Source organism: Carassius carassius, chromosome 30 (assembly GCF_963082965.1).
Source record: "Carassius carassius chromosome 30, fCarCar2.1, whole genome shotgun sequence".
NCBI lineage: Eukaryota > Metazoa > Chordata > Actinopteri > Cypriniformes > Cyprinidae > Carassius > Carassius carassius.
Window position 1 is genome coordinate 12,670,939 of NC_081784.1, and position 13,846 is coordinate 12,684,784.

Genomic DNA, 13,846 nt, shown 5'->3' on the forward strand with positions numbered 1-13,846 from the left:
ACTTACCAATCCAAAAGAAATGTTGCAAGTTCGGTGTCGAACCTCATTTGTTTCAGGTCCATCAGTTGTCTCCAGCGATTGAAAGCAGTGCCGATGTTTACTCTGGTTCGGCTCCTTTTCTTATCGGATTTGATTTGTGTTTCCGAGCGCGGTTGTTTCCCTGTAGCGGGTGGTGGTCTCTTGCCAAGGGCTTCAACCATCCTTCCGCTTGATTGACATCAGGTTAGATTACGCCCACAAGCCGTGCGAGTTATTCGTGTATTGCAGGTTGGCTGGTGGTTATGTTGCCCGCATACCGCCTCCCATGGCCGAAACTGGTATTACAACACCTGTCGGGCCGGGGCTAGTAATGCTACTGCTAATTAAGGTTGATATCTCTGCAGCACTATAACTTTACATTTTTTTAATGACATCATCGCCCTTATTTCTTCTCATACTTTTGATGCGTGTAGGTAATTTTTAAAATATTTTTAGCTCAATTTTTGCACATGGCACCTTTAAAGACTATGAATGTAAAGACGCATGGAACTAATTCAAGAGGGGTTTGTGGTATAACCGGTACAGTATAATCATTAAAGCAACGGAGCTAAAATTATATTAAAACAAACACACACACACACACACACACATATAATGTTTAGACATTAAAGCATTTTGATGGATGCTTATTATTATTATTATTATTATTATTATTTTGCCTTGTTGACACTAACAGCAAAATATATTTTGTTCCTCTCTAAAAATATGGGTTTATTAATCAAATGGCTAATTCAGTGCTGGTGCTTTTGATAATTAGAATTAGACTACTGTTCATAAGTCAGTAAGTTTTATTTATTTATTTATTTTGTAAGAAATTAATACTTTTATTCAGTAAGGATGTATTAAATGGATTACAGAAGACAAATCTTTTATAACATTATAAAATCCAAATAAATTAAACTATAAAAAAGAAATCTACATATTAGAATGATTTCTAAAGGATCATGTGATGCAGAAGACTGGAAAATTCAGCTTTGCTGCAATCATATGAATAAAAGACATTTACAAATCTATTATTTTACATGTAAAGTTATTTTAAATTGTAAGAAATGCAGCCTTGGTACCATGCTTCTTTCAGAAACATTAAAAAAACATACCAAACCCAAACTTTTGAATCGTAATGTATTTTATTTAGTTATATTGTTTAAAATTGGTCCTCCATGGATCACTTGGAATTCTTCCCAGACCACAAGTTTGAGAAACGCTGATCTTTTGTACTGAGGATGCTACAAGGATTTTTTCACTCACCCCTGTCTTTTCTCTTTCTCTTTCTTGCATTCTTTGTCATCCTGCCACCTGCTTCCTCACCCTGATCCATATTTCATCAGATGCATTATTGTATTGTGATCAGGGATTCATGAGAGTATAAATCCAATAAAGCTGCGTTAACCGGTCCTTGGCATCTTACTGTCGCTGTATAAATTCACACTGTTAACAGGGAGTGAGATTCAGAGAGCATGTGTTTTGATTTGTCTGTGGCCCCACTCTGTGCGCATGTGTTTCCTGTGAAAAGAAGAAAAAACAGGCTTGGGAGGATTTGGGCCATCTTTGTGAGATCCTGGTTTATTTATTTATTTTCTTTCAAGATGCAGAATGCTAAGTTTCAAACTGGGCCTTGGATCAACTTTTAAAAAATAAGACCGAGATTTAAAGACCCCTTTAAAAAAACAAGTTTTGTGGCTTTCGATCTGTGTGCTTTGTTGTCATAGATGTGCATCATAATGAGATTTATATGCTATCAAAACTTGTTGTTATATAGCACATAAAGTCAAGCCATTTCATGGGTTTTAAAAATGTATAGACGGCTAGTTAGCAGTCAGCATCAAGCTTCTCCATGTCTCTTACAACCTCTCAGGTTAATTAGTGAATGCATGCCATGCTTGTTTAAATGCTGTGATTTTTAATATAATTTGTTTTAGTCGTAAGCCATCAATATTTCAATTTTCCTGAGCAATGTTTCAGAGCTGTGGAGTTCTTCATCAGGGACAAGTACGAGAGGAAGAAGTACTACGATAAAAACAATGTCAATGGAACAGTTGTGAGTATCAGCATGCACTCATCCACTGTTGCTATCAAGCATTATTTTGTTTGTGTGTGTGTGGCACAGCAGTATTTCCCAGGTTTGTGATCACACCATCTATAATTTCTCAGCAGTTAAATCACTTCTAACTAATCCAGTGTGTACCAAGTCTAAGCCAATACAATAATTTATCTAAAATATATAGTGTGATTCTTTCTCACAGAATGCATTGATTATATAGATCTCTCTACCAGAATTTCTTTATTCATATTTGAATTCATATCATGTCCTATAGTTTAAGTAAACCTGCTAGCAAGCTCTCTCTCTCTCTCTCTCTCTCTCTCTATATATATACATACATACATACATACATACATACATACATACATACATACATTGTATTGTACTGGACAGAAGTAAAGCAGTCTGTGCGAACAAGATTGAAAGTAATCTTTCAGATCTGGTTGCAGATCATGCCTTTAGTTTTGATTTTGTGATGCATTGCAGTATATTGAATCATAACGCTGTATCGTGAGCCAGTTGGAAGTACCTAGCTCTAGTGTTTACTTTAGTTTACTGTCTATTTTATGTGTGGAAGGCCTGTTTTGGCGGCCAGTTGTTCTGATCACTGAGACCTCAAATTCACATTGAACAGCCTGGTGAATTGCAGCTGTGCTTTACGCATTGGAAATTGATTGACAGGAGCCAGCAGCCAATTAATACACTCTTACTTATGTTAAATGACTTTCTGGGACTTCCTCTCTGTTTAATGTTTATGTTGACCAAATCTTTAGAAACACCACAAGGAGTAGCAATTGACCATCCTTAGAGTGCTGTGCAAGTCTTAGGATCATGAGAATGCTTGAGGATCGTAAGCAGTCTAAACAAACAGCCTCCTTTTGGCCTTTTCTGATTGCTTGGGATCAGTAGTGACTGAAACTAATTTGCACTGTGAAAGGTTTTCGATCAAACTCTGCAAAGCTGCCCTGTCCCATTACATTTCTCTCTCTACTTAAGCCTACCCAAGCAGAGCTCTGCCTTTCTCTGACACGCCTGCCTGAGCCAGCCAATTAAAGCCCCTGCCTGCAGAAGACAGCCAATCAGATTTCGGCAGAGGTCAATGTGATGGTGGTGAGCTGTTGACTGAAGAGTGACAAACTAGACATATATAAGAGCAGCATTGGTCTGTCAAAAAACAAAAACAAAACCTTAATTTAATTAAAATGCAAATTATGGTGTGTTGTGTTGCTGCACTGTAACAGTGAGGCATTGCCTGAAGAAAGACTATGATTCCAGGTCGTCCTTATCCGGCGGCTTTTATATGCAAATAAATTATTTAAAAAAATTAATTATCAGTTTAAGGCATTTTGCTTAGTTTATGGAGGGGTCTGTTAACTGAAAAGCACATAAAAATTACTAAAATCAAAAAGAAAACAGAAAATATATGAAATAAAAGCTAATCCAAAAAATGGAGTTGGTACTATAATACTATATGAATGTAACTAAAATAACTCAAATGCTTTTGCTTCAGAAGCATCAAGTGGTAGGCTGACACAGTACCAGCATTTTTATTGTACAGAAAACCAAAAAAATGAAAATGTAGCAAAAAATCAAACATTGACCCAGTGAAATAAATTTACACAGAAGTACTATAGTTTGATTGGACGGTTAACTTGATTATGGTTTAAGTTTCATTTAATAATTTTTTGTTTAGTATAGCTTTTTCCCCCCTTTTCTATAAAAACAGATCTTTGACACGTTTGACATGTTTTTTTTCTCGTCATGACCTATTTTTGGACTGATGCGACTATTGAAATCTTTTGTAACATTGTCTGTACTGTCACAATTGATCTAATGTATCCTTAACATTTTCTGACCTCAAACTTTGTATTTTTTATTTATTTTTTGAGTGGTAGTATCTGTCTCAGCTTTGGTACCTGGTTTGATCACTTCCTGGTGACACAACTTGCCACATAGATGCTGAACTCTAGTCATGTGACCCTGACATTGACTCTAAGCCTAGAATGGAGGCATCTGATGGGCAGATGGGCCAAAAATAAAAAGAGAAAAGAAAAGAAAAGAAATCAATAGTTGCCTGTTTCCAGCCCAGGTGGAGAGAAATGCAATATTGCAGCCTTTCCTTGCTTCAATTACTAAAACAAGCTCCAGCTCCCTCTCTTTCCTGCTCCTTGTCTTCCCGTCTCGTGGCAGTAATGAAAGTTCTGTGTGTTTTTCTGTGGCAGTGGATGGAGAATAAATGTCTTATTGAAAGCCTTATCACCAGTCAGCATGCTGTAGTCATGTTCCCTCCCTGCTGATTCGCACCATTTAAATGATTGTGTGTGTGTGAATTCAACAGCGAAGCGGAACCTCAGAAAATAAATGTCCACGGATATTAAGCGTTCTGCACTTCCTTGTCTTCAAAACATGTTTTTTTCCCCATTTCCAAAGTGTTTTTTTTTTATTATTATTTTGATCAAAGTTTATGAACCATGGAAAATGTGCAAAAAGAAGGATCTCAGTGGACCGTTTTTAATACCAAGAATGGAATATATAAAAGACGAAAGGAACATGAACATCACAGGCTCAGTTCTGCTATGGTGTGTGTAACTAGATTTGTTTTTTTAGAAAACTGTGCCATAGAACTGTCTATGAGTGTGAATGTGTGAATGAGATATCGGAGCGTAACTAATTATAGCTTCAGCCTTCCACAGCCAGTGATTGGCCAATTCTCATATTTCTGTCTCTTTTCACACTGCAGTCATCTAAGCCTCATTCAGCCCCAAGTGACCTGGCCCGCTTGGCCGTTTGCACTGCATTTAGCTGTCCGCTCCTTCTATTACATCTCAGCTAAAAAGCTGGAGACCTTTGGACCTCACACTGATGCTGTTTCTTCTTTGAGAGTATGGGAGTCTTCACGCTTGCAGCTGCATTAAGATGGAGATCGGTTCTCCCTTCACACTTCGGGCTGATTGCGGTCTCTGCTTATTGACCACCTCTCTTCATCTCCTGCTGCTTTCCATTCTGGACTTATTTCCCCAGACGGGCACGGTAGTATTAAAGGGATTGGGAGGAAAGAGTAGGAGTACTGTGTGGTATTATTTAATGGCTCTCTAATGAATATGGGCTCATGCTGCTGTGAAGCATAGTGCTGATGCTAACCAAATAAAAGCAGATTATGAGGCAGATCCATCAGCAGGTAATGAACCGGTCTGGACAGTTCTGTGCTAACTCAGGCTATAATGGACCTACTTGTTCAACTTGAGCTCTGTGGACACATGCTGCTGACAGCACTACTTCCATACTGGAACAAAAGGATAGTCATCTGTCTTCTTGTCCCTTCCTCTTTCTGAAAACTCCCTCTCCACTGTCACCTGCTCCAAAGGAATATTCTGGGTTTAATATTATTTAAGCTCAACAGAAAGCATTTGTGACTTGTGTTGAATACCAGAAAAATAAAAAATAATGTTACTGTTAGGCACCTACAATGGAAGTTATGGAAGCTTCTAGTTTTATTAAAGCATGAATTTTTCTGTTAAGCATGTATTATTTGATCTGTAAAGCTGTATAAATCATTATTTTTGCAGACGTTCTAGGAATTATGGCATGACATCGTCATGGCACGTTCTGAAATTTGATACAACATTTCATAGGGCTGCACGATATTGAGAAAAAATGACATTGCGATATTTTATTTTTCTGCGATTATATATTGCGATATGAAATCTAATCTAAATTTTTCTTACAAACCAAAATGGGGTGAGCACACTTACATTCTCATTTTAAATGATTTAAACATCGTCACCATCGTGTCAGTTGATTAATATGCACGAGGGAGAGAGAGCAAGATAGCGCTCGTGTTGTTTGAAGAAGTGAGCTTGTGGCCGGGGCTCGCTCGCACGCTCTCTCTCTCTCTCTCTCTCGCGCGCTCTCTCTCTCGCATGCTCTCTCTCTCTCTCTCTCTCTCTCTCTCTCTCTCTCGCGCTCTCTCCGCGAATCACATTCGTCAAGGGCCGGGGAGCAGCTGGCCCGTACAGTTAAAGAATAACGGATCAACTACGACAGCCTACATCGCACATCCTGCGATGTGACTATCAATATTCACTATCAATAATTGTTTTGAATGTTTTGGCAGATGGCCATCTAGCGATCCCCACGATGTCATCGTCCATCGTGATGTTTCACTGTGGACAGTTTGGTAGACATCGGCCAACCCTACATCATGTGACTATGCTTGAAAAACTGACAATTTTAACATTTAAGGATTGGCCCCATTCAGTGTCAGTGCCTCACTGTAACCCAGGATAGAATATAGAATTATGAGAATTAATGCACTTCAAATTATATTATGTTTCTATTATTTCTACTATATTTTTTAAAACGGACAGACAGAGAGGAAATAAAACCATAAAACCTAAAAGATAAGTAATAACAAATTTTAAAGACCTCATGAAATCAGAAATAGAGTTTTGTGGCCTGTAGTCCCTGTCTGTTAGCTGTTTCTATTTCTAATCTATCAATTTTTTATTTTTTATCTAGTCAATAATCTAACAATTATTTTTTGACAGCTAAACCAGTTAGCTACTTATTTTCTTGAGTAGGTGATTAATGCTTTGGTTAACTTAACAATTCATTATAACTGTAAATTCTGCCATTAAATTTTTTTTATGTTTTATTTAAATGATTTCTCATAAATAATCTATACAAATAAAAAAATTCTAACATAGACAAGAAAGTGCCAATGACATGGTCAAGACAAATTACATTTTTATAATCAACATTATGCAACAAAATGCTGTTATTTGAGCTAACCCTGTCCATTCCTTTTACTAACTCACCCGTGCTGCTTTTTCCTCTATTTCTCCATATGTTCCACTGCACCTTCTTCCTTTCTCTCTGTCTGTCAGTTTTTTCTCTCTCTCTCTCTCTCTCTCTCTCTCTCTCTCTCTCTCTTTATGGTAGGGTTTGTGCTGTCACTTAAGTGATGATGCAGAAATGGAGTAAGAAACTTGGCCCTGACACATCCATGCCCTTTCTTCCTCTCTCTCCTGCCCAAAGAGAAAGAGGCTTTGTGGGACTCTGAATAAGCCGAGCCGTTTATCTGGCACAGAGCCAATAATATTCATGCTGAAAGCACATATGGAGTTTTTTCCTCAACCAATACAGTGTTATTTTGGTATTTCACAGAATACATTAATCATAGGAAGGTAAAATTAGAAGGAAGAGCACGATTAGAGAGGATCTGTATTTTCAGCCTTTATCTTCAGCATTCTGTCTTTAGGATTGCACTCTGAAGCCGCTGTTGCAATCGATATAACACTAAAGTGGACTCAAAACATGACTTAATTATGAGTCAAAAGGCATCAGTTGTTAGCTTGCAGTTCTCACACACCTTGTTGAACATCAACTGCTATGCCTTTTTGTTCTTTTTGCTTTGATAACTAAACAGCAGCTAAATGGGATTTTGAATGTTTCATATCCCTGTTCAAATAACAATAGCTTTTTCAAAATTAAAAAAGTGTTTTTTTATAACCTTTGTGCAGTCTTTTATGCAAGCATTAATTGAACCACTTAAGGTGTTTTGAACTGAAAATAGAAATCGATATTATTGAACTTTGCTGAGCTTTTATATACGCATATGTGAACATATACTGTACGGGCAAGCTTTTCAAACATCGCCATCTGATTGATGCTGTTATTTGCAGTGTCTACACCTTTGAGCTAATTCTGTTGATTTGAGGCAGTCTTGGCTATGGAGATTGACAAACTCTGAGTACAGATTAGGCAGATGGTCTCACTCCTTACATTTGTGGAGTCTTCTGGAACATCTGGAAAAGTCTGGGCTATTTTTACCCACCAAATGTTTCCTTGATGATAGATGTGACTGCTGATAAGAGCAACTAGTCTTGTTTCCCTGTTAAAATACTTAAGCATCCTTATAACAGGATATATTCACTTGAAGTAAAACTAGTTATTTCCAAAAAAATATATATATCTTGAATTGAGTTCTTACCCCTCTGGCAAGAAAATGTTTAGCTTTTTAATCATACATTTTACTGAGGTTTACAGGAGAAACGGGCTAACAAACAAACTTAATTCTCAAGATATATTCTCTGAAGACGTGTCTTAATATCTTAAGTGATTTTGCTTCACAAGTGAATTTGTTCTAACAATGTTTTATTTTTTGCTTAAAAATTGGCAGAAATACTGATGAATAAAGTTGCGTTTTTGCAGTTTTCAGATGTGTGTGAATGTATCAGTAATATAAATGTTGCTTTTCCCAGTTTCCCACAGGCTTAATAATTAGTCACTCTATAGTGATCGCTGCAGCCTATTAATTCTGATTTCTCTTCTTCCACTCTTTTCCTCTACTTTTATCTCTTCTCTCTCATTCTATTTCAACTGCTTACTGCCTCTCGTCCTCTCTCTCTCCTCTGCCCCTGCAGAAGTCCTCTGATGCTGCTTTGCCTTCAGTATCATCTCCTTCTTCGCAAGCAGCTGAGAAAAGCAAACTGGAGGTACTGTAGCGCTGTGCTTCTCTGTGCCGTGCTCATCTGTGCGGTTCACTGATTGTGGTGCTGTGCGTGTGCTCTGCATTCTCGAGGATGCATCCCAATTTGCATACTTTCCTTCCTAAATGGTATGCTAGTTTAGAATGATTCCATTTCAGATGATATTGTGTTAAAAATATGCCAAACATGTCCAAATTGCGTACCGGTTTGCTGCTACATTTTGAAGTATGCATCCATAAAAAAAACTAAATATGAAGAAATAACACATTTTTAAGACTTAATGCAATCAAAATTGGTATTCTGGTCTTTAGTCACTGGCTGAAGCTATCTAAATGTCAATGTACTTTACTATTTAGCTTTAAGCAGGAAGAAAACAAACCAAACAATTACCGACATTTAGCTTAAACCTATTAGTGAGTTTTTATAAAAAACAAAAAAGGGTTCACCCCTCTATTATGCGATTTTATGAAGTGGTTGTTTATCACAGTTCTGTCTTAGGCCCCATTTACACTGCATGGTTCAAGTGACCCAATTCAGATTTTTTCCTCATGTGGCACAGATCGGATATGACCGGTGAACGTGTAAGCAGGAAAAAAATGCATGGATTCTGATGTTCTCAGATCGGATTCAGGCCTCATTCATACGTGGTAATAAATCGGATATGAATCGGATACGTGCATTTGTGTGTGCCATGTAAGCAGACAAATCGAATATTCCCCAGTAAATGCGAGTTGTACGTCATTAAAAAAGTGACGTCAACTCAGGTGGACACCACCAAATGAGATCACATGACTTATTATAGGCGCGAAATTCGCCCAGGCTGCAACAGGGGGCTCCTCTTTTTTCTCTGCCGTACGAGACCAATGTTTTGCTGATTTTTTTGTTGACTTTTCAAAATATTGTGGAAAGCAAAACACTGTATAATTTTATTTGCATCTGCATCCATTGTATTTCGTGCTGTTTTACTTCCTTTTCCGGGTCAGAACGTCTACATTTGGTAGTTTCAGCAGTGTATAGTGTAAATGCAAAAATCTGATACGGGACCCTTTTAAAAGATGATGCAAGCGGGTCGTCAAAAAAATCGGATATAGTCAGAAAATCTGGATTTGGGCATCAAGACCTGCAGTCTAAATGCAGCCTTAGTACATATACCTAATGCACTTTTTTAACATCACTAACAAAGTAGTATGCAAATTGGGTTGTTTTTTAAATTTTGAAAAGTTGGGACGTTTTTTAAATTTTAATAAAATGAAAACTAAAGGAATTTCAAATCACATGAGCCAATATTTTATTCACAATAGAACATAGATAACGTAGCAAATGTTTAAACTGAGGAATTTTACACTTTTATCCACTTAATTAGCTCATTTAAAATTTAATGCCTGCTACAGGTCTCAAAAAAGTTGGCACGGGGGCAACAAATGGCTAAAAAAGCAAGCAGTTTTGAAAAGATTCAGCTGGGAGAACATCTAGTGATTAATTAAGTTAATTGATATCAGGTCTGTAACATGATTAGCTATAAAAGCTTTGTCTTAGAGAAGCAGAGTCTCTCAGAAGTAAAGATGGGCAGAGGCTTTCCAATCTGTGAAAGACTGCGTAAAAAAATTGTGGAAAACTTTAAAAACAATGTTCCTCAACGTCAAATTGCAAAGGCTTTGCAAATCTCATCATCTACAGTGCATAACATCATCAAAAGATTCAGAGAAACTGGAGAAATCTCTGTGCGTAAGGGACAAGGCCGGAGACCTTTATTAGATGCCCGTGGTCTTCGGGCTCTCAGACGACACTGCATCACTCATCGGCATGATTGTGTCAATGACATTACTAAATGGGCCCAGGAATACTTTCAGAAACCACTGTCGGTAAACACAATCCGCCGTGCCATCAGCAGATGCCAACTAAAGCTCTATCATGCAAAAAGGAAGCCATATGTGAACATGGTCCAGAAGCGCCGTCGTGTCCTGTGGGCCAAGGCTCATTTAAAATGGACTATTTCAAAGTGGAATAGTGTTTTATGGTCAGACGAGTCCAAATTTGACATTCTTGTTGGAAATCACGGACGCCGTGTCCTCCGGGCTAAAGAGGAGGGAGACCTTCCAGCATGTTATCCGCGTTCAGTTCAAAAGCCAGCATCTCTGATGGTATGGGGGTGCATAAGTGCATACGGTATGGATACAGCTTGCATGTTTTGGAAGGCTCTGTGAATGCTGAAAGGTATATAAAGGTTTTAGAGCAACATATGCTTCCCTCCAAACAACGTCTATTTCAGGGAAAGCCTTGTTTATTTCAGCAGGACAATGCAAAACCACATACTGCAGCTATAACAACAGCATGGCTTCGTCGTAGAAGAGTCCGGGTGCTAACCTGGCCTGCCTGCAGTCCAGATCTTTCACCTATAGAGAACATTTGGTGCATCATTAAACGAAAAATACGTCAAAGACTACCACGAACTCTTCAGCAGCTGGAAATCTATATAAGGCAAGAATGGGACCAAATTCCAACAGCAAAACTCCAGCAACTCATAGCCTCAATGCCCAGACGTCTTCAAACTGTTTTGAAAAGAGAAGGAGATGCTACACCATGGTAAACATGCCCCGTCCCAACTATTTTGAGACCTGTAGCAGAAATCAAAATTGAAATGAGCTCATTTTGTGCATAAAATTGTAAACTTTCTCAGTTTAAACATTTGCTTTGTTATCTATGTTCTATTGTGAATAAAATATTGGCTCATGTGATTTGAAAGTCTTTTAGTTTTCATTTTATTAAAATGTAAAAAACGTCCCAACTTTTCCGGAATTCGGGTTGTATATGTAAAATGAAGTGTGTAAAGTGGCTGTAATTGCACCAATCAGAACTGACTGACTATTGACAGTTTTGGCAACAGATTATTAAACGGCCTGTAAGAATGTTGATTTAACCAAACAAAGAGCAAGGAGAGAGAACCTATAGAAATCGCCCTGACGGCTTCACATTCATTGTTGAAAGTGCTGTGGATGTGTTTGAGTGTATGTATAGAGTCTGTTGCCTCTGTGCTCTGCTGTGGAAAGGATCGATAGCACAGCTCTGTCAGCATGCAGAGGGGAAATAGAATAATCAATGTGCCCATAAAGAGCTCCAAACGGCCAAATCGCACCTCTCCTCCAGGCCTGTTCTCCATTTGTTCCGTCTGCTGGTAATCATAGTGCTAGTCAAACACACCACCACGACTGCAGAAAACCCACTCTGATCCCTCGCTCCCACACCTGAACTGACCTCTCGCTCAGCGTTTTTTGCAGTAGCAATTGATTCGCACTGAGAGAAAAGGAGAGTGGGTTTGCTGCCAAAAAGCTTTTTTTAGTTTTATCTGACCATAGAAGCCAGTCCCGTTTGAAGTTCCAGTCGTGTCTGACAGCTGAACAAGCTGAAGTTTGTGATTTTTCTTGAAAACCTCCCGAACAACGTGTGGTGATTTAGGGGCTGTTTGATATATATGTTTATTTGTGGTAGCTATATTTAAGCTATCAGAGTGCAGGCTTCAAGAAAAAATTATAAGTGTCTTGTGCCCTAAAGACACCTTTTTTTTTCTTCTTCAATTTCTTTTTTGTGTATTTGTGATGTATGTGTGTGTGTGTGTGTGTGTGTCTTGTGTGTGCAAACTCTTAAATATGGTTTTTCATAATTTTATTTTCCTCATTCTGACACAGAAGGAGAGAGAGAAGAAAAAGGAGGAGAAGAAGAGGGAAAGGGACACAGATAAAGGGAACAAGCCAGCAGGTTTTGAGAAGGTAATCAACCTCATTACTGACAAACAGACTGAAGCCATTACCCTTTTAAATGAGAGCTGTTTTTATGAATTTGATGAAGACATTATGTCTGGAATGCAAGTGCTTGATGCTGGACCATGAGGGAAATGCTTTACAAATATTTTTGCTGTATTTTTCTTGATTTTGAGTTTGTATGTTTTTAACAAATCTGAGATTTTGAGAATCAAACAAGCCTGCGTTCAGTGACCAGAAGGAAGATCACAGTCCTGTCTTCCCTGTGAAATCAAACACCCTGAGCACACAAGTTAAATTTTCTTGCATATTCACATGTCCCTTTGCAGGAAACTAGGTCATTACATCTCTAAGTTTTTAGTGAAAAACCTTGTTGGAGAGTGTATTGACTGTATGGCTGTCAAAATTGCTCAAAATTGACGTTCGAATATTCCCTCTAAAAAATACACGAATATTCGAACATCTGGTTGTGCATGTTGTCAATGACGCGCATTACGTCAATAACAGGCAAAAATTAATACAAAGAGACGTAACTAATTGTATAGATAGTCTATTTAAGTTTAAACATATATGACAACGTATTACCTACACAAAAACAAGGAAATCAACTAATGGCCAAGACTGCAGACCTCACGCTCTCTCACCCTCACGTTCTCTACGCATAATGGTTTAAATGAACAAACAAATTTTTATGCAAGCAATTTAAGGTCGCGACTGTTGTCCCACATATAGCAGGCTTCATTCAGTGATTGAAACAAATATTATTAATATTAATTGAAGTTTTACAGCATATAGAACTTACATTGATTGCTCCGAGCGAGCTGTGCTGTGGTAAACATGGAACTTTTCCTTGACATGAAACGATAAATAATCAAACCTCGCTTCCATTGCTTGACAGAACTCCCCGAAGCGTGCCCCATCCGCGATACTGATCGGTCTCATTTCCTTACAAATGAACGAAATTATTTTATACGTTATGGCCTCTTGTCGTGTTGCAGACAAAGTGCTTGCGGCGAGCGATGCAAAGTAACGTTAAGTGTCAAGACGTGACTGTTTAGCTGGAGTTCCACACATTATGCCATGCTCATTTGGGTGCACATTTTTGAGATGTGACCTCATGTTGCTAGTGGTCGAATGGTATGCTAACTGTATCTTAAATAGCTTGCATACAACTTTATCTCGCGGGTCAATAATTTTACCAGACAACCATGCCTCTACTACCGCGGGCCTTTTTTTCCACATTTTTTTTTTTATTCGAATATTAATTTTCACCTTCGAAATTCGTTTTTTAAAAACTATTCGAATACATATTCGAATTTAGAATATTCGTTGACAGCCTTAATTGACTGTGGTGAGAATGTCAGATAGTTGAGAAACTGTTTCAGTGGTTTCTTTGCTAAAATCACATTGACACATTACTATTACATAATCCAGATTTCTAATTCATTTTGCACATTTTCATTGTGGCTAAAATCTGATTTGAGTTGGAAAAAATCTGTTATTTTGTTACATTGAAACTG

At 37.9% G+C, this 13,846-nt stretch overlaps 1 protein-coding gene across 9 annotated transcripts in view; it reads left to right on the forward strand.

Moving 5' to 3' along the window:
- LOC132110656 (stromal membrane-associated protein 1-like) overlaps positions 1-13,846 on the forward strand; it is a 111,453-nt gene that overhangs the window by 28,788 nt on the left and 68,819 nt on the right. Inside the window, exons 4-6 of one of the 9 annotated variants that reach the window (XM_059517442.1) lie at positions 2,002-2,077; positions 8,506-8,577; positions 12,255-12,335. In XM_059517442.1, the coding sequence (XP_059373425.1) occupies positions 2,002-2,077; positions 8,506-8,577; positions 12,255-12,335 (229 nt within the window). The remainder of the gene's footprint in view (positions 1-2,001; positions 2,078-8,505; positions 8,578-12,254; positions 12,336-13,846) is intronic. The other 8 variants (XM_059517443.1, XM_059517445.1, XM_059517446.1 and 5 more) reach the window with 8 other exon arrangements.